Genomic DNA, 17,826 nt, shown 5'->3' with positions numbered 1-17,826 from the left:
ATGGCTTTTTTTGGGTTAACATGGCATTTTGTTTTTCTAGTTCTAGCTTTTTTTTGTTGCTAGTACTGCTGTTTTGGGAATGATATGAACATTATTTGGGGTAGTACTGGCTTGTTTTGTTGATCTGGCACGTTTTTGGCTAATCTAGAACTTTCAGTGGTGAAGCTGCAGGAAAACACCCCACAGTTCCCTGCCTGTGCCCGAGGAGCTGTGGGGATTATTGTGCTGGATTTGTTGACAAACTCGGAGAGCTGGAGCAGAGTTTGTATCTGTTTGAGCTGGGGGAGGAGGCTGGGAGAGGCAGCAGGGAATGTGCCCTAAAGAAACCGTGGGGGCTGGAGAGGGAGCAAAACTCCCCTGGAGCAGCAACTGCTGGGAAGGGGGGAGCAGAGGGAGGCTGGGTTCCTGTAATCCCCGTGCAGTGCATTCCCCTCTGCCGTGCTTGAAGCAGTTGACAAAGTGGGTGGAACAGGAAAATCATTCCTGGAAACCCCCAGGATTGCTGTGGGATCGCTGCAGCCCAGGACATAGGCTGAGATGGGCAGGAACTCCAGCCATAATTAAGGGTGACACCTTAATTTTAGAGACACTGGTGTTTAGTGACACCTCCTTAGCTGTGGTGTCACTGAAATGTTGGTGCCCTTGACCCTCCTGGGGTTGTGGCAGGGATTGGAACCATGCAGTGCCATGGGGTTGGTGCTGAAGGAGTCTGGTGGGATTGCTGCCCTCGGCAGTGAGGGAGATGGAAAATGAGTTTGCAGGGTGAGATTTCAGTGAAATCTGAATTCTGCTTTCCAGGTCTAGGAAGAAAACCCTGATACATCCTGAAAATGTTCAACAAATCCTTTGGGACTCCGTTTGGAGGCAGCACCGGCTTTGGGACAACTTCAACTTTTGGGCAAAGTAAGTGAAGTATCCGAGGTGGCTTTAATGAGGCGTCTTTTCCTGGAGTGCAGCTCAGAGAATCCCAGGGAGGTGGTGATCCTGCATGGGATGGAATTGGGGAGCTGCTGGGTGCTCCAGCTGGCTTGGAAGAGGTTCAGGAGCCTGAGGCTTCACCCCTAACCAAGCTTTCAGTTTGGGCAGACAGCCAGGGTTCCACATGTGCTGTGGAAATTCCTTCTGTGGGAAGGAAGAGTGAAAAATGCAGTGCTTGGGGAAGGTGGTGTCACTGGGGTGTTCTGGGGCTGGAACAAATCTACGGTGGGTTTGTTGGGAAGGCCTGGAAGGAAGAGCTGTGTGTTCTGGGGCTGTTTGTGGAGCTGCAGCCTGAGGGGCTCTCTGGGCTGTGCTTGCAGATGCTGGCTTTGGTACCACCAGCGGAGGAGCCTTCGGGACCTCGGCCTTTGGCTCCAGCAACAACACCGGCAGCCTGTTCGGGAGCACGCAGAGCAAGCCAGGTACTGCCCCAGGGGGCTGGGAAGGGAGGGAGGGAGGGGAGAAAGGGAGCAGCCTAAACCAAGGAATTGTCAATAAAAATACCCAAAAAGCGCCCTCCCAAGCCCAGGACAGCAAGAACCTGCCCAAGCTCCCAAGCAGAGGAGGTTGTGAAGGATTAACAGCCTGTTTCTGTCTGCAGGAGGGTTGTTTGGGTCCACCACGTTCAACCAACCAGCCACCTCCTCCACCAGCACTGGCTTTGGCTTTGGAACATCCACTGGGACGTCAAACAGCCTCTTTGGAACCACCAGCACTGGTGGAAGCCTCTTCTCATCCCAGAATAATGCCTTTGCACAGAACAAACCAGCTGGTTTTGGAAGTGAGTGAGACTGGTGCCCCTCTGCTGTTGGGTGGGAGAGCAGTGGGAGCTGGATGTACCTGGGGGCTGGGACAGGGGTCAGGCTGGGGCTGGGGGGCTTTCTCCTGGAGGATACAGTGACATCTCTGTGTCCACAGCAGCCAGGGAGGAGCCCACATGCTCTTGAATCTGTAGCTGTGATTCCAGCCCTGTGTTTTAAAATAAATTGCCAAAGGTTGTTGGTTGGAATTCTTTATCCTGAATACTGTTTTGGTGCTGTTTGATTTTAGGTTTTTATCCTGTGGCAGAGCAGTTACAATTGGGTTTGTCTGGCAGGAGAAGACAGGGAATGCTGTTAAACTCTTCTGTAATTTCATGAGGCAAAAGCAACTGCTTGCAGCCTCTTCTGAAAAAAGAAAAGGAGTCTCACTGATGCTCTTTATTATAAAGTTATTGTGTTATTTTCTTCCTACTTGGAAGAAAGGAAACTGACTGCTGTAGAAGGAAACTGCTGTGGTTTGTCTGGTGTTTCTGGGCTGCTGAGTTAAGGACACTTCTGCAGCAGGGAACTGCGTTAGCAGCGCCATCACCTTCCAGCTTTGCTGTCAGATTATTTTTCCCAGCTGTTATTTCCATTTTCAAATCAGTTTCTTGTTGCTTCTAATTTGAATAAAGTATTAGGGTTTAAGTTTTAAATACTTAATTAGGTTTGTTGTAATACTGACATAACTTTTTATGCTTTACTCAGACTTTGGTACGAGCACCAGCAGTGGGGGGCTCTTTGGGACCACCAACACCACTTCCAACCCCTTTGGGAGCACATCTGGCTCTCTCTTTGGCCCAACCAGCTTCACTGCTGCTCCAACTGGCACAACTATTAAATTTAATGTAAGTTCTGCTCTTTCTTCTTACTCCAGCCCGTTTACTGTGGGAAGTATTCAGTTTTGCAGTTTGTGTTATGTCTTGGTCACTGAGGTGAAAAAATGAGTTCATCTGCAAGTGTTTTGAACTGATTTGGAAACATCCCTTCTCAAACACGGCAGAATTCCCTGCTTGCCGGGTTTAGAGCCAACACTGAAGGAGTAAAGGAGCTCCTAAAGCTGAGCCTTCCCAGCTAGTGCTGTGGAATTCAGGGTGATCCATGGCAGATGCTGGCAGCAGTAAGGGTTAGAGGCATCTTGGGATGGGTCAGAATCAGCACAGCTTTGCTGAGCCAGCCTGGCTCTGGGAATGGGACCTGGAAGGAGAGGAGTGGTGTCCTGCCTCCTCTGGACGAGTCCCCTTTAAGACAGGATTCAGTAACTGCTACAAAGTTCTGTGGCAGTTGGTCCTGGAGGGTGGCCCAGCAGAGAGGCCTTGAGGAACTGGGCTACCTGGGGCCTGCTGGAGGAGGGACTCTGTTCCCCAAAAACTTGTTCGTGCAGATCTCAGCCCTCTTCATTTCTGGACTGAGCTGATGTAAGACTGAGGCTTTGGGGGCAGAGCTGTGCTGCTGCCTGGGCTCTTGCAGTGCTGCTCATTGGTACTTCTATAGCACTGTTAAAAAGTGGGGGGATACTGGAATTCATGCAGAGCTCCAGGGTTTGAGTCAGAAGCTGAGGTAAACTGCTTTAAAAGTGAAAGCGAAAGCAGAATTGCTGGGAGTTGTTTTGAGTGTTCCTGTGGCTAATTCCACTGTTGATCATCATTAAACACACCTGGGTGAGACCTCAGCTGTACAAATAATGATGGAATCATAAAACCATGCAATCACACAAGGTTTGGGTTGGGAGGGACCTTAATTCCTACCAAGTGCCACCCCTGCCATGGCAGGGACACCTGCCTCTGTCCCCAGTGTCCAGCCTGGCCTTTGGCACTGCCAGGGATGCAGGGGCAGCCCCAGCTGCTCTGGGCACCCTGTGCCAGGGCCTGCCCACCCTGCCAGGTAACAATTCCTCATTGCCAAGATCCCATCCAGCCCTGCCCTCTGGCACTGGCAGCCATTCCCTGGGTGCTGTCCCTGCAGGCCTTGTCCCCAGTCCCTCTGCAGCTCTCCTGGATCCCTTCAGGCCCTGCCAGGGGCTCTGAGCTCTCCCTGGAGCTTCTCCTCTCCAGGTGAGCCCCCCCCAGCTCTCCCAGTCTGGCTGCAGAGGGGCTCCAGCCCTGGAGCAGCTCCATAGCTCCTCTGGACTGGCTCCTGGAGCTCCACATCCTCCTGCTCTTGGGCCCCAGGGCTGGGGGCTCTGCAGGTGGGCTCTTGCCCAAGCAGAGCAGTCACACAGAGCCTCAGGTCTGTGCTAGATGTAGGATTTCCCAGGATCTGCAGGGAGTTGTGGCTGGATTTTAACCTGGCCCTTCCTCCCTTCCCGGCAGCCCCCAACCGGCACCGACACCATGGTGAAATCCGGCGTCAGCACCAACATCAACACCAAGCACCAGTGCATCACTGCCATGAAGGAGTACGAGAGCAAGTCCCTGGAGGTCAGTGCAGGGGCACACAGCCCTACCTCGTGCCTTTCTGGGCCTCAGCTACTGTCTGTACTCATTAATGCAGGAATATTAATGAACCTTCAATGTCTACATCACACACGAGAGGTGTTGTCAAGTAAAACAATTAATGCAACGCCACGTTAATTGCAGGTGGGTTTAAGTGGTTGATGCAGGTCTGGAAGAGCTTAAATTCCATCTTGTCAGAAGGACATGAGATCCTGTTGGGAACAGCCCTGCTCTGCTGAGATAGCAGCAGGATCCTAGGCAGAGCTCAGTTGTTTGTAAACTAATATTCCCAAGGATTTATCCTGAGGCCTTCCCATTTGGGCTGGTTTGTTTGACCCTTCAAAACAGATTGTTTATAAAATATCTAAAAAGGCTCTGGGATGTCAAATTGAAGTAAAAACATGAATCTAAGTTCAGGTCCCATTTTTAGTGTCCTTATTTTTAAAAACATGGGTGTTGCAGCTTCTCTTGAGCCTTCACCTTGGTGAAGATGGGGTGCTGGGTGAGTGTGGTAAGGACATTTGCCTGTCCTTGTCCTGGGTAAAAAGAGCTGGATTTTCCTCTAGGAACTCCGTTTGGAAGACTACCAGGCAAATAGGAAAGGGCCCACGAATCCTGTAGGAGCAGGAGCAACTGCTGGCTTATTTGGCTCTTCCACTGCCACGTCCAGCACAGCCACAGGACTTTTTGGCTCTTCCACTACCAATACAGGCTTCTCCTATGGGCAGAATAAAACTGCTTTTGGAACCAGTAAGTACTGCCTGGCACTGGTGTTCCTGTGAGTGCATGTGCAAATATTCTGTTAAACCATTTAGAATTCTGTGATGCAAAATGCTGAAACACTGCTGTGAGCTCAGACTTGTGCTGCTTGTGTTGCCAGCATTCACTGGTGCAGCTCCTTGCCATAGGAATCTGTTTTCTTACTTTCTCCTGGAAAAATTGAAACAGCTCTTGGATTTTTATTAGGTTTTGGTGCAAATTGAAAAGTAAATAGATCATAGAATCCCAGAATGGTTTGGGTTGGGAGGGGACCTTGAAGCTCATCCCGTCTCACCCTGCCGTGGGCAGGGACACCTCCCACTGTCCCAGGCTGCTCCCAGCCCTAGTGTCCAGCCTGGCCTTGGGCACTGCCAGGGATCCAGGGGCAGCCCCAGCTGCTCTGGGTACCCTGTGCCAGGGCCTGTCCACCCTGCCAGGGAAGGATTTTTTCCTAGTAATGGATATTTGTGTTTGTGGAATTTGACTGTAAACACATACAAATCCTCCAGGCTGTAGGAATGGAAGTGGTTGTTGGATGAGCAGAAACAGGACCAAGGGAACAGCTAGAGCTGGTCCAGGGAAGGATTTAGGTTGGATTTTAGGGAAAAGTTCTTGCCCAGAGGGTGCTGGCACTGCCCAGGCTGCCCAGGCCATGGGCACGGCCCCGAGGCTGCCACAGCTCCAGGAGCCTTTGGCCAGCTCTGCCAGGGACGCCCAGGCTGGGCTTGGTGGGCTCTGGGCAGGGCTGGGGTGGCACTGGGGATCCCTGGAGGTCCCTTTCCACTCAGGACATTCTGTGACCCTTTTTGCTGTGTGCATGCTGGGGTGTGGATGTGCTGGGCTGGGTCTCTAACTGCTCTTGGTGTCCCAGGTATGACCGGCTTTGGCACGGGCACCACCGGGGATGCCCAGGATGGGGTTGGTGGGGGTCTGGGCAGGACAGGGGTGGCACTGGGTGATCCCCGTGGGTCCCTACAGCTCAGTGTGTTCTGTGACCCTTTTTGCTGTGTGCATGCTGGGGTGTGGATGTGCTGGCTCTCTAACTGCCCTTGGTGTCCCAGGTACGACCGGCTTTGGCACGGGCACCACCGGGGGGCTCTTTGGGCAGCAGTCCCAGACCACGAGCCTCTTCAACAAACCCTTTGGCCAGGCCACCACCACGCAGAACACCGGCTTCTCCTTTGGGGGCACCAGCACCCTGGGCCAGCCCAACACCAACACCATGGTAAGGGGGGCTGCAGCTGCTCCTGCTGGGCACGGGGGCTGCAGCATTGGGGTGTGCCTCACACTCCACTGCTCTGGGGTAAAAGCAGCGTGCCGAGCTCTGGAGGCTGTGCTGCAGTGAGGAACCTCCTGGCAGTCAGCTTTGTTCTGACAATTGGAGAACAGTCAGCTGTTCACAAATCCTGTACCCACTCACCTCCTCAAGCAGCTGCTCTCTAGCAACTCCTGTGCTTCCCATCATTTTCACACAGATAATGTCACTCCATTGTCAGCCTTCTTTGGGAATTCAATCCTGGGCTTTCTAGTGACAAATGAGCAACATTTGGGGGCTTTTGTGACAGGAAGATTCTACGTAGTTGTAACTTGTTGTATGACTAGAGGCTTTGGCTCCAGATATCCTGTGTTCTTTGTGAATTTGTTGTGACTTCTCATAGAAAACCCTGTGAAATGTTTCTTTTCCATCTCCCTTGCTCAAAGCAATGAGGAAATTCCAATATCCTTTAAATCTTGGAGCATAAATTTTTGGGGTTTTTTTAATTTCCTTTTAGTAACTAATTTTTTGGAGGAGGACTAAAGCTTCTGGAATGCTCTTCACTTGTCCTCTTCCCCCAGCACGAGGGCAAATGCAGCATTGTTTTATTGCCTGATTCTGTGTGTTGGATCTGTCGTTGTCAGTGCTGGACTTGGAAATGCCTGGGAGCATTATCTTAACCTGGTTCCTTTTTGTAGGGTCTCTTTGGGGTCACCCAGCCCTCGCAGCCTGGAGGCCTTTTTGGGACAGCTGCCAATACAAATGCTGGGACTGGATTTGGAACGGGAACTGGCCTTTTTGGACAAGCCAACACGGGATTTGGTGTTGGTGGTTCGGTATGTCTGTGCCTCTGTAACAAAGAGAAAACCAAGCAGAGCCCTGTTCGGGGTGCTGACTGCACAGAAGTTGTGTCAGCTTAGGAATTAGGATGTCTGAGATACAAAAGTCAGGTGGTTCGCTGAAAACTGGAGGATAAACAGGTGTAGTAGAGTCATTTTTTTAACAAGTGATGTGTGGAGTGATAAAAGCAGCAGGAGATACTGAGGTTCTCAGTGGCTGGGGTGCCTCAGCATAGGGCTGGAAATACAGGTTGTAAGTTGTGATGAACCAAAACCAACCTTGGTTTTTGGTACTCAATCATTTTGGTTCTGGTGGAGCAAAAATCACAGGATCACTGACATTGGAAAAGTCCCTTAAGCCCCTTGAGTCTGACCCTAGCAGCTGCTTTTGGGGATCTTGCAGGTGGCTTGGGATAACCCCACCCTTGGGAGGGTGGGCTGGGGGGCTCAGCTGTGCTTGGCTTTAGTTCTGCTTCCTTGCCTGCAGCCAAACACCGATACAATTCCTGTGGTGTCAGCATCCCAGGTTCCAAATTCCTGTTGTTTTTCTTTCAGACCCTGTTTGGGAACAAGCCTGCAGGATTTGGAGCCACCACGACCAGCGCTCCCTCGTTCGGTACCACCACGGGCGGGGGCCTCTTCGGTAACAAACCTACTCTGAGTTTAGGAACCCTACAAACCCTTCCAGTTTGGGGACAGGGAAAAAAGTGTGGTTTCAGTCATTTAAATCTGTACTGTGTGCACCACACACTGCAGAGAGCACATGCTGGGTACTGTAGTGTTGGAATTGTCAGGTGAACAACGGCCCTGGCACAGAGGAACGTGCTGGGTGCTGGGTTGTGCCTTTGCTCTTGGTGGGGCTCCCTGACTCGGGAAGTAGATGGTCAAATGCCACCGTTTTGGTGAGTCCCTAAGGGAATTTTCAGCCTGGGATGGCCAGGAGAACCCCTAGGATCCAGGGGAGCATTGGGAAGGGCATTCCCAGCAGGTCAGGGAGGGGATCCTGCCCCTCTGCTCAGCTCCAGGGAGACTCATCTGGAGTGTCCTGTTCAGTTCTGGGCTCCACAGCTCAAGGAAGACCAGGAGCTACTGGAGAGGGTCCAGGGAAGGGCACAGAGATGATTTGGGGTCTGGAGCATCTCTGGTGAGGAGAGACTGTGGGAGCTGAGCCTGGTCAGTCTGGAGAAGGGAAGGCTGAGAGGGGATCCCTCCATCCATCCCTCCATCCATCCCTCCATCCATCCCTCCATCCATCCCTCCATCCATCCCTTCATCCATCCATCCCTCCCTCCCTCCCTCTCTCCATCCCTCCATCCCTCCATCCCTCCCTCTCTCTCTCTCCAGGGGTGTCAGGATGGTGCCAGACTGTTCAGTGGTGCCAGTGGCAGGACAAGGAGCAATGGCCAGGAACTAAAACACAACAATTCCAGCCCAGCCTGAGCAAGAACTTCCTTCCCTGGAGGGGCAGAGCCCTGGAACAGCTGCCCAGGGAGGGGCTGGAGTCTCCCTCTCCGGAGACATCCCAAACGCCCTGGGCACGTTCCTGTGTCACTGCTGCAGTGACCCTGCCTGGGCAGGGGCTGGCCTGGGGGGCTCAGAGGTGCCTTCCAACCCCAGCCATGCTGTAATTCTGTGGTTGAAAACTCTTGAAATCGAGGATTCGGGGAGTAGAGGGGTTTGTTAGTAGGCTGTGAACACCCTGTGTTGGCAGGGGTAAAACCTGTGATTCCTGGGCTTGGGCAGGTGTCAGGAGATCCTGCACTGCAGTGAAGGTGAAATGAGTCAGCTGCAGTTCAGCTGGTGGCTGTTGTTGTCCTTGGTGGTGTGAAGGACCAAAGTCCTGAGGAGCTGCTGGTGTGTTCCTGGTGGCCTCTGATGTGAGAACTGATGTTGGGTGGGTGTGACTGAGCAGGAGGAATGTGTAGGGATGGCTGAAGGGAGTGGCAGCTTCTTTCATGGGACTCTGAAATCTCTTCTGCCTTTTTAATTCTGGATCTCAGAGCAACAGAACTGTCTCTGAGAGTGAGTAGGAGGGGGTTGGACCCTGCCATCCCTGTCCTGCAGTGCTGTTTTGTGTTGCTTATTTAAAGGCAGTGGGACCTGCCATGCCTGTGCCAGCCTGCCCATATAGACAGGGAAGAACTCAAGGGAGCTGGCTGATCTTTTAGATCCTTCCCAAATCAAGCTCTGTGCAGTTCTCAGTGCTCTGAACCAGGGCAGCACCTTGGCAGGCAGAGTTTGACTGTGGTGAGCAGCCCTGGGCAAGCCTCCCAGGGGTGTGAAAGGTGCTTTTGAGTTCTTGTTCTGCTGCTCAGGAACTCCATGGCCCCACAGTGTGTTGGCACTGTTTGGTGGAGATCAGCCCTTGCAGTGTGTGGTTTTGGTTTGCCTGTGTAGCAGTTTATAGGAGGAATGGAGCTGGATTCCAAGGGGTTGGTGCACACCTGCACTTTTTCAGTTTAATCCTGGCTTTGTGTAGTAACCAAGCATGGGATCTGCAGTAGAACTGAGCTCATGGTAGATTTGGGGTGGCCTTGTTGCAGCTACAGCTGTGCCCTTGAACTGTGCAGATCTGAGTTCCCACCTGCTCTGTGGGGAGGGTCAGAGAAATGAGTGTGTGGTATAAACAGGATGGATTGAGGTTTGTTCCCTCCAGGCACTCAAAAAATCCCAGCATGTTTTACTCCATTGCCAGCTAGAGCAGCATCATGTCAACTCTGCTTTTCTGGGAAACTCTGAAGTTTGTAACAAACTGAAAAGCTTAAGAAGGCAGACCAACATTTTTCTGTGCTGCTTTCATGCTATATTTATAGCTAAAATGTGTTTATTACCAGTGAAGTCCCTTCTTGCTGATTGCCAGTTTAACCTGCGCTGCTGGAAACAGTGAGAAATTTGGCTTTGGCAGGGCTTTTCGACCCTGTGAGGCTTATTTATTTAAATACATGGTTTTAATTTCATCTCTAATGAGCTGCTCATTCTGTTGTTGAAGGTTTTGGTGCCAACACTGCTGGAAATAGCTTGTTTGGAAATAAGCCTGCGACTGGGACTCTGGGCACTGGACTTGGAACAGGGTTTGGAACAGGTAAGCAGTTTCCCATTTCTGGGCAGCTCCAGCCCTCAGGCTGCAGTGCAGTCCAGCCTGGGCATTGCCTGTAGCTGAGTTAGGAAAGGTTGGGCATATTTGAGCTTCAAGGCAGGATGGCTCAGGGCAGCTCCAAGAGGAGCTTCTCAGCACAGTGCCAAGTGGCCTGGCAGAAATTGGGCATGACTGGTGAGGTCCTGTGTGCTCAGAGCCTCTGCTGCCTGCAGCATCCACGGGCATGGAGAGTGTTTCCTGCAGTCCAGTAAGGAATTCTGTGTTGTGCCTGTGAACTTGTCAGAGTCTGTGGTAACTGTGCCCTCTCTGTCACAGCTCTGGGGGCGGGACAGACGTCCCTGTTCGGGAACACGCAGCCAAAGCTGGGGGGAACGCTGGGAACAGGAGCCTTCGGAGCCCCAGGATTCAACACATCCACGGCCACCCTGGGCTTTGGGGCCCCTCAGCCTGCTGTAGGTGAGTGCCATGAACCTGCTGCCTTGTGCCCATGTGCCTGAACGCAGGAGCACACCCCTCCCAAAGGGTTTGGAATGACAAAACATCTCCTCGGGGCCACTTCTGTTCTCAGTCACAGTGCAGACTGTGTTAATGACCCTTGTTTTGCTAGTTATATGTGTATTTTAAAAGGAATTCCAAGTTGCTTTACATGCCCAATAATTGCACCTATTTTAGATTATTGTCTTGAAGATAAGTAAATTTCCCAAATTGAATTTGGGGCAGCAAGAACAGATGTGCACAAAGAAAAGTAAGGGAAGTGCAACATTGGATTTTTCAGTGCTTGCAGATAGGAGAGGCCTAGAGGGCCTTTATTAACAGGAATGCTGTGCCTTTGGGACAAAAATAAGAGCCAGTTGTCTCCAGCTCTCCTCCTGACTTCCTGCAGACCCTGACAATAAGCTGTTGTTCTGAGAGTGTATTTGTTGTTCTTTGGGAATGCCCACATCTCTCCTAAATTTATTGGAATTAGAATTGAGCTGCTTTTGGTGTCTTGAATGTTTCATGGGGTGAGCTCTTTGAGCATTTCAATAGGAATTAAAATGAAATGCTTTAAGACAGAGATAAGATTTAGGATCCATTGTAGAGGGCACTCTAGACCTGTATGGTTGTGGTAGCAGTAATGTCAAAATTCTGCATGAAATATTTTCCCCGCACTTCCTTTCAGAAGCCAGCTGGATTAGTTGAATATTCTGGCAGGCCAGGCTCTTCCCACTGCTCTGTAGCTCTCTGTGCCCTCAGCTTTTCACCCATGAGAACTCAGTGAATATGGTTGGACACTTTGATGGAGGAAGGAGATGTTCTGGGCGCTGCTGTGTTTCTGCCTGCCCTGGTTCTGTTCCCAGAGCTCTAAAACTGAAATGCTGCTCCTTTTGTAGCTCTGACAGACCCCAACGCCTCTGCAGCCCAGCAAGCTGTCCTCCAGCAGCACCTCAACAGCCTGACCTACTCCCCCTTTGGGGACTCCCCACTCTTCAGAAACCCCATGTCAGACCCAAAGAAGAAGGAAGAGGTAAGTGCCCATCAGCCCTGAACTCATTTTATGGATGACAGTTGGAATTACTTGGGCTGTGTGCAGTCCTCATCACTTCAGTGCACACTGAGCAGCCAAGGAAGCTGTCCTCTGTGCTCTCCCAGTGGTGCAGTGGCTTTTTACCCTCCAGGGCACAAAGGGTTTGATTTTATCCCAGTGGAAAGTCCCCTGCCCGTGGCAGGGGGTTGGAAGTACATGATCTTTAAGGTACTTTCCAACCCAGCCATCCCATGATTTCCTGCTTTTGCCTGCATCACAGCCTTGGCTATGGAGTTCCTGTGCTCCCTGCTGCTGATAGGGAATGAAGATGGATTGTTGTGAATCCTTGGAATAACTGTAGTGCTTTGCTTAGGACATCCCTGAGAGTCTTTGAGAAACCCTTTCCTCTTGCTTTGTTCAAGAGATGATAAAACAAACACTTCCCAGGCTTTTGAGGTGGTAGGGGAGGTTCTGAGTGTCTGCTGCCCCTGAGCAGATTCCAGGGGCTGGAGGGGAGTCTTGCCTGGCAGCTGGAGCCCGGGCTGCCCATGGAGCCCAGGCTGCCCATGGAGCCCAGGCTGCCCATGGATCCAGGCTGATGGCTGGGGCTCTGCATGGAGCCCAGGCTGCCCATGGAGCCCAGGCTGATGGCTGGGGCTGTGCATGGAGCCCAGGCTGCCCATGGAGCCCAGGCTGATGGCTGGGGCTGTGCATGGAGCCCAGGGTGCCCATGGATCCAGGCTGATGGCTGGGGCTGTGCATGGAGCCTCCTAACCTCGGTGCAATTATTGCTTCCCTTTGCTTACCACCCCCTTTGCCTTTCAGGGCCCGTTTTAGGGCTGGTGCACCCTAAAGCTCTGTCCCCATGCCTGAGGTTTCCAACTGTCCCTCTTTCTGTTCCAGAGGCTGAAGCCAACCAACCCAGCAGCCCAGAAGGCCCTGACGACCCCCACCCACTACAAGCTGACCCCCCGCCCTGCCACCAGAGTGCGGCCCAAGGCCCTGCAGTCCGCGGGCTCAGCCAAGTCCCAGCTCTTTGATGGGCTGGATGATGATGAGCCCTCCCTGTCCAATGGAGCCTTCATGCCAAAGTGAGCTTCTCTTTTGTCTCTGTGTGAGAATCTTCTGGAAACTCCTGCATATTGCCTTGAATCTTGTGATTTTGTGCTCTGGTTCATATTGGAAGAACAATAAGTTGTCTGTAATGCTTCAATAGAACTGTTTTCTATAGAGGAGGTGAAAAGGTTCAGCTTAGACTCTTAAGGCCAAATAAGCTGTAAAATAAGGTCAGCCCATGATGGGAGGCAAAGCTCCAATAAAGTCATTGGGGAATTCTAACATGGAAAGCTTGCACAGGGTAATACTTCCTGCTCCTGAACTGGGAGTGTCAACAGGTTTGCTCATGCCCTAAGTATGGAGGCAGATTTCTGGTGGTTTTATCCCAGCCCTGGTTCTATTTCAGATCCACAGATGTTTCTGTGAGAAATAAATCATGGATCTGCCCAAGTAAAGCTTTGGGTTCAGTTTTTAGGTGCATCAGTGCCTGTCATATAGAAAAGGGATTTATTTGGAAAGATTTGAAGTTGAGTAAAAACAAAGGGCTAAAAGATTTAAAGTGACCCTGCTGTAAAATGAACCTGCACCTGTGGGTCAGACCTTCTGTGTTTCTAGAAAAGCTGATTTGGGAAACAGGGAACACTGTGGTTTGCTGAACTTGGGCTTTGAGCCTTTCACTGGCTTGTGCTTTTTACACACCTCTGTATAAACCAGAGCCTTGAACAGAATTCCCTAAAAATGTTACGGGAGACTTGATATGTCCTGTGTGTGGGAGCAGGTCTTAGAGCTGGTCCCTGGAGCATCTGAATTAAGTACAAAGTACACATGTATGCAGTGGATAGATCCACATTTCCCTTCCTTGGTGTGTTATGTGTTTAGGAAGAGCATCAAGAAGCTGGTTCTGAAGAACCTCAACAGCAGCAACCTGTTCTCTCCTGTGAACCGAGAGAACGAGGACCTGGCGTCGCCGTCGGAGTACCCAGAGAATGGGGACAGGTGAGTGAGTCACCCTGCAGGGCTTGTCCTCAGAAATGCAGACTGGTTCTGCCTGTCCCTGAATTACTGCTGAATCCCTGAGAAGCCCCTTCTTCTCAGGGATGTCACTTCACTGTTCATTGAAAGCAGTTGACCTGCTGGGAGATGTATTTCCTCCTGCGCTAATCATACATTCTTGCTGTGTGGGCACTGCCAGGTCACCCCACCCAAAATCCAGGTCAGGGAGCAGGAGCTTAGGTTCTGGATGAGTCTCTCGTCCTTGCCTGTAGCAAGAAACCAGGATATTCCTTAGGGGAAGTGCTAAATCTGACTCCGAGGGGAGAAGAACCTCTGCTGGTCAGTTCTCAATGATGTGGGAATTGCAAGGGAGCACCACTGATCCTCATGTCTCATATTTCTGTTTTCTATATATGTATTTTGTACAGATTACAATGAGGAGCCTCTAAGGCTACATCCTCCCCCACCCAAAGCCAGAATTCCAACCTCCTCTAAAAAACCTGTGGCCATATTTCAGTTGAACTCTGATTTTTGCCTTGGTTTTCGAGTCTTGAAAAAACCTGTCCAGCTCACCACGTTGATTTTTTTGAAAGCTACTAAAATAAGAGCTGCTGTGGGAGTGAGGTCACCCTGGCCCTGTGGGCAGAGGGTTTGAAGCTGTGGGGTTGCTGTTACACTCCCTTTTGAGGCTTCTCTGCAGCCTGAGCTTCTGTTCCACTCAGCTCTGCACAGGGCACATGCCTTAGTCCCCAGCCTGTGGGGACTGTCCCAGTCTCACCACTGTCCTTGTTGTAGTGGGAGCCTCAGTGGCAGAGGTCAAGCAGGAGCAGAGGGAAGGGGAATAATCACTGACACTGCAGTTGGTGTGGTCCTGTTTGCTCTTTGTGTGGGAAGAGCAGAATTTTAATCATAGAATCAGAGAGTCTCCTGAGCAGAGAGGGACCCACAGGGGTCACCCAAGTCCAGCTCCTGGCCTGCCCAGGAATGTTGCTGTAAGTCCCTGGGAATGAAATAATTCACGTTATCCTTCCTCTGCCCAGGTTCTTCCTGTCGGTGCCTCCCGAGGAGAACCACAGGCAGGACGGGGAGCGGGAGGAGGAGGAGGAGGCCCACGAGGTGACCAGGTTTTACACCAACCCCATTGCCAAGCCCATCGCGCAGAGCCTGGAGGGCAGCGGGCACAAGCCCCACTCGGGCGTGGACGACACCATCGTGGCGCTGAACATGCGCGCGGCGCTGAGCAACGGCCTGGAGGGCAGCAGCGAGGACGCCTCCTTCCAGGAGGATTCCCTGCAGGAGGAGTGGGACAAGGAGATCGAGCCTGGCCTCCAGCAGCATCCTGCAGGTGAGGCTGGCTGGGGCAGCATTGCGTGCAGAGTTTGCTGCTCTTTGACACCCTCAGCTTTTGCTTTTTTCCCTCCTCCTTCCACCAGAATACAAATGTTGCCTTTCTTACCTTGCGCAGAAATTTTATCTGCTGAGTCAATGAGCATTTAAATTTTATCCCCCAGTTTTATATCACGTGTGTTAGAGGTTTTTTTAAACTTGAGAAGGTAAAGGGAAAAGATCTGTTAATCCTTCCGGGTAATACTTACATGGCATGTAATGAAACTGGCAGGTGATGTGCGCAAAATAAATGTCTATAGACATTTTGTGGATGCAAAATGCTTTTGGGAAATAGGAAGATAATTAAACAAATTAACAGATGAAGAATTGGAGCCTGTAATGTAAGAGATGCTGCTCTTAAATGTAAGAGAAGCTTCAGTTTGGTCAGCAGTGCCTGAGGCCCAGGCTACTAAAGCTGGGAGAGTGTTTCTTCAAGTGTTGATACATTTGCAATTTTTCTTCTCCCTGCACACCTTCTTCCCTTCCTGTTTGCACACCTGCTGCTCCCTGGCAGGTGCCTGGGCAGAACCTGCCAGAGCACTTGGTTTAAATGTGCTCTGGAGGCTGCGGAATGAAGGTGTTGTGGTGTCTGTTGGCTTTGGGTGCCCTGATTCTCAGTTCCTCTGAGGCTTCCAGCTGTTCAGTCAGGCTGGCAAAAGAAACGGGATAACAGTCTGGGAATGTTGATGCATTGCTGCCAGCCCTGTTCTCAGGGAATGTTGTGTTGCAGGGATTGTCCTGACACGAGCTGGCTACTACACCATCCCGACCCTGGAGGAGCTGGCCCGGCTGACCAACGACAGGAAGGAATGTATCGTGACAGACTTCACCATTGGCCGCACGGGTGAGAGCCCCAGCCTTCCGGGCCTTGACCCTGACCAGGGATCCTAAAGCTGCAGAGCCTCAGTTCCCAACCCTCAGTCTGACTGCCACCAGTGCCCTTGCTTTGGGAGTGGTTGGCATCAAAGTTGTGTAGGATTTTAGGATAAAATAAATCCCAGTGTCACAGAGAGATTTGGTTTGGAAAAGGCGTTAAAGCTCATCGCATTCCATGGGCAGGGACACCTCCCACTGTCCCAGGCTGCTCCCAGCCCCAGTGTCCAGCCCGGCCTTGGGCACTGCCAGGGATGCAGGGGCAGCCCCAGCTGCTCTGGGCACCCTGTGCCAGGCCCTGCCCACCCTGCCAGGGAACAATTCCTCATTGCCAAGATCCCATCCAGCCCTGCCCTCTGGCACTGGCAGCCATTCCCTGGGTGCTGTCCCTGCAGGCCTTGTCCCCAGTCCCTCTGCAGCTCTCCTGGAGCCCCTTCAGGCCCTGCCAGGGGCTCTGAGCTCTCCCTGGAGCCTTCCCTTCTCCAGATTGAACATTCCCAGCTCTCCCAGCCATTTGATATCAGTGTCAAAGTTGATAAGGCTTCTCCAGAGTTTTCTCAGGGGGAAGGAGATGTCACTTTGCTCAGGAGACGGGATGGGGCGGTGGGGACAGGAGGAGCACAGCAGGAATGTGGGCTCTCTGGCACATGACTTTTCACAGTTTTAATTGTGACTTTTCACAATGTAATTGACCTTTTCACAATTTAATTGTGACCTTTTGCGTTGCTCTGCAGGTTATGGATCGATTTACTTCGAAGGAGAAGTAAATCTAACCAACTTAAACCTGGATGAGATTGTACACATCCGGAGAAAAGAAGTTATTGTTTACCCTGACGACGAAAAAAAACCTCCCATTGGGGAAGGGTTAAATAGGTAAGTGTTAGATAAGGATGATTTTTAGAACCCTGACAGTCTGCTGTGCTTGCAGGCTGCAACCAGGAGACAAATCCAAATGGTGCATTCAGTTTACAGTGTCAGTGAGTTACTTCAGGTTTCTGAACCACAGATTGGGTTTGAGAGCCGATATGGGTTTCCCTGGCCGGGGCTGTGCCCTGCTCCCCTGGCCAGGTTCCCAGCCCCTGGTTCTGAGCCTGTTGTCCTTTGGCAGGCGAGCCGAGGTGACCCTGGACGGGGTGTGGCCCACGGACAAGACGTCGCGGTGCCTGATCAAGAGCCCCGAGCGGCTGGCTGAGATGGACTACGAGGGCCGGCTGGAGGCCGTGTCCCGCAGGCAGGGCGCGCGCTTCAAGGAGTACCGCCCCGAGACCGGCTCCTGGGTCTTCAAGGTGAGCCACCTGCAGCTCTGCCCGGCCTGCAGGCCCCTCAGCATGCCCAGGTCAAGGCATTCTGGCTTTGGACAGCTGTCAGAGTCCTGGGCTCTGGTGAGAACCATCCTCACCAAAGCAGCTCCTCATTCCTGGGAGTGTTCAAGGTCGGGTTGGATGGGGCTTCTTGGACCAACAGATCAACCTGCACTAGTGGAAGGTGCCCCTGCCCATGGAATGAATGAGTTAAGGTCTCTCCCAGTCCAAACCAGTCTGCAGTTCTGTGGTAAAAACTGTGGCCCCCACCTGCCTAGAGCAGGTGGTTTTGTACTACACATAATCAATAACACATATGAAATCATACAATTACCATGCACTACAGCACTGAACTGTCATCCCAGAGTCTGCGACAGCTGATAAACTTTAAAACAACAGCCTCTGTAGAGAGGCTGAATTCATTGCAGGTGTCCGAAGAGTTGTATGTTAGGACACCTGTATAGGGCACAGTTACACCTGCCCAGTGTTCAGACCTTCCAGAAATTTCACTTCCAAGCTGTGACACATTTGTCCTTCTCCTTAACAC

At 51.7% G+C, this 17,826-nt stretch overlaps 1 protein-coding gene across 4 annotated transcripts in view; it reads left to right on the top strand.

Annotated features, from left to right (window-relative positions):
• Positions 1–17,826, top strand: part of NUP98 (nucleoporin 98) — a 37,087-nt gene that overhangs the window by 2,859 nt on the left and 16,402 nt on the right. For 3 of the 4 annotated variants that reach the window (XM_030951562.1, XM_030951571.1, XM_030951586.1), the window contains 18 exons: positions 799–903; positions 1,299–1,400; positions 1,580–1,759; positions 2,487–2,626; positions 4,091–4,198; positions 4,780–4,963; positions 6,034–6,197; positions 6,926–7,063; positions 7,622–7,709; positions 10,056–10,148; positions 10,479–10,619; positions 11,537–11,670; positions 12,574–12,761; positions 13,606–13,722; positions 14,760–15,064; positions 15,836–15,949; positions 16,713–16,851; positions 17,087–17,264. In XM_030951562.1, coding sequence (XP_030807422.1) covers positions 831–903; positions 1,299–1,400; positions 1,580–1,759; positions 2,487–2,626; positions 4,091–4,198; positions 4,780–4,963; positions 6,034–6,197; positions 6,926–7,063; positions 7,622–7,709; positions 10,056–10,148; positions 10,479–10,619; positions 11,537–11,670; positions 12,574–12,761; positions 13,606–13,722; positions 14,760–15,064; positions 15,836–15,949; positions 16,713–16,851; positions 17,087–17,264 — 2,586 coding nt within the window. In that variant the 5' untranslated portion in view covers positions 799–830. The remainder of the gene's footprint in view (positions 1–798; positions 904–1,298; positions 1,401–1,579; positions 1,760–2,486; positions 2,627–4,090; positions 4,199–4,779; positions 4,964–6,033; positions 6,198–6,925; positions 7,064–7,621; positions 7,710–10,055; positions 10,149–10,478; positions 10,620–11,536; positions 11,671–12,573; positions 12,762–13,605; positions 13,723–14,759; positions 15,065–15,835; positions 15,950–16,712; positions 16,852–17,086; positions 17,265–17,826) is intronic. The other variant, XM_030951578.1, reaches the window with a different exon arrangement.

Source organism: Camarhynchus parvulus, chromosome 1 (assembly GCF_901933205.1).
Source record: "Camarhynchus parvulus chromosome 1, STF_HiC, whole genome shotgun sequence".
NCBI lineage: Eukaryota > Metazoa > Chordata > Aves > Passeriformes > Thraupidae > Camarhynchus > Camarhynchus parvulus.
The sequence above is the reverse complement of the archived record's forward strand: the minus strand, read 5'-3'. Positions and strand labels throughout refer to the sequence as shown.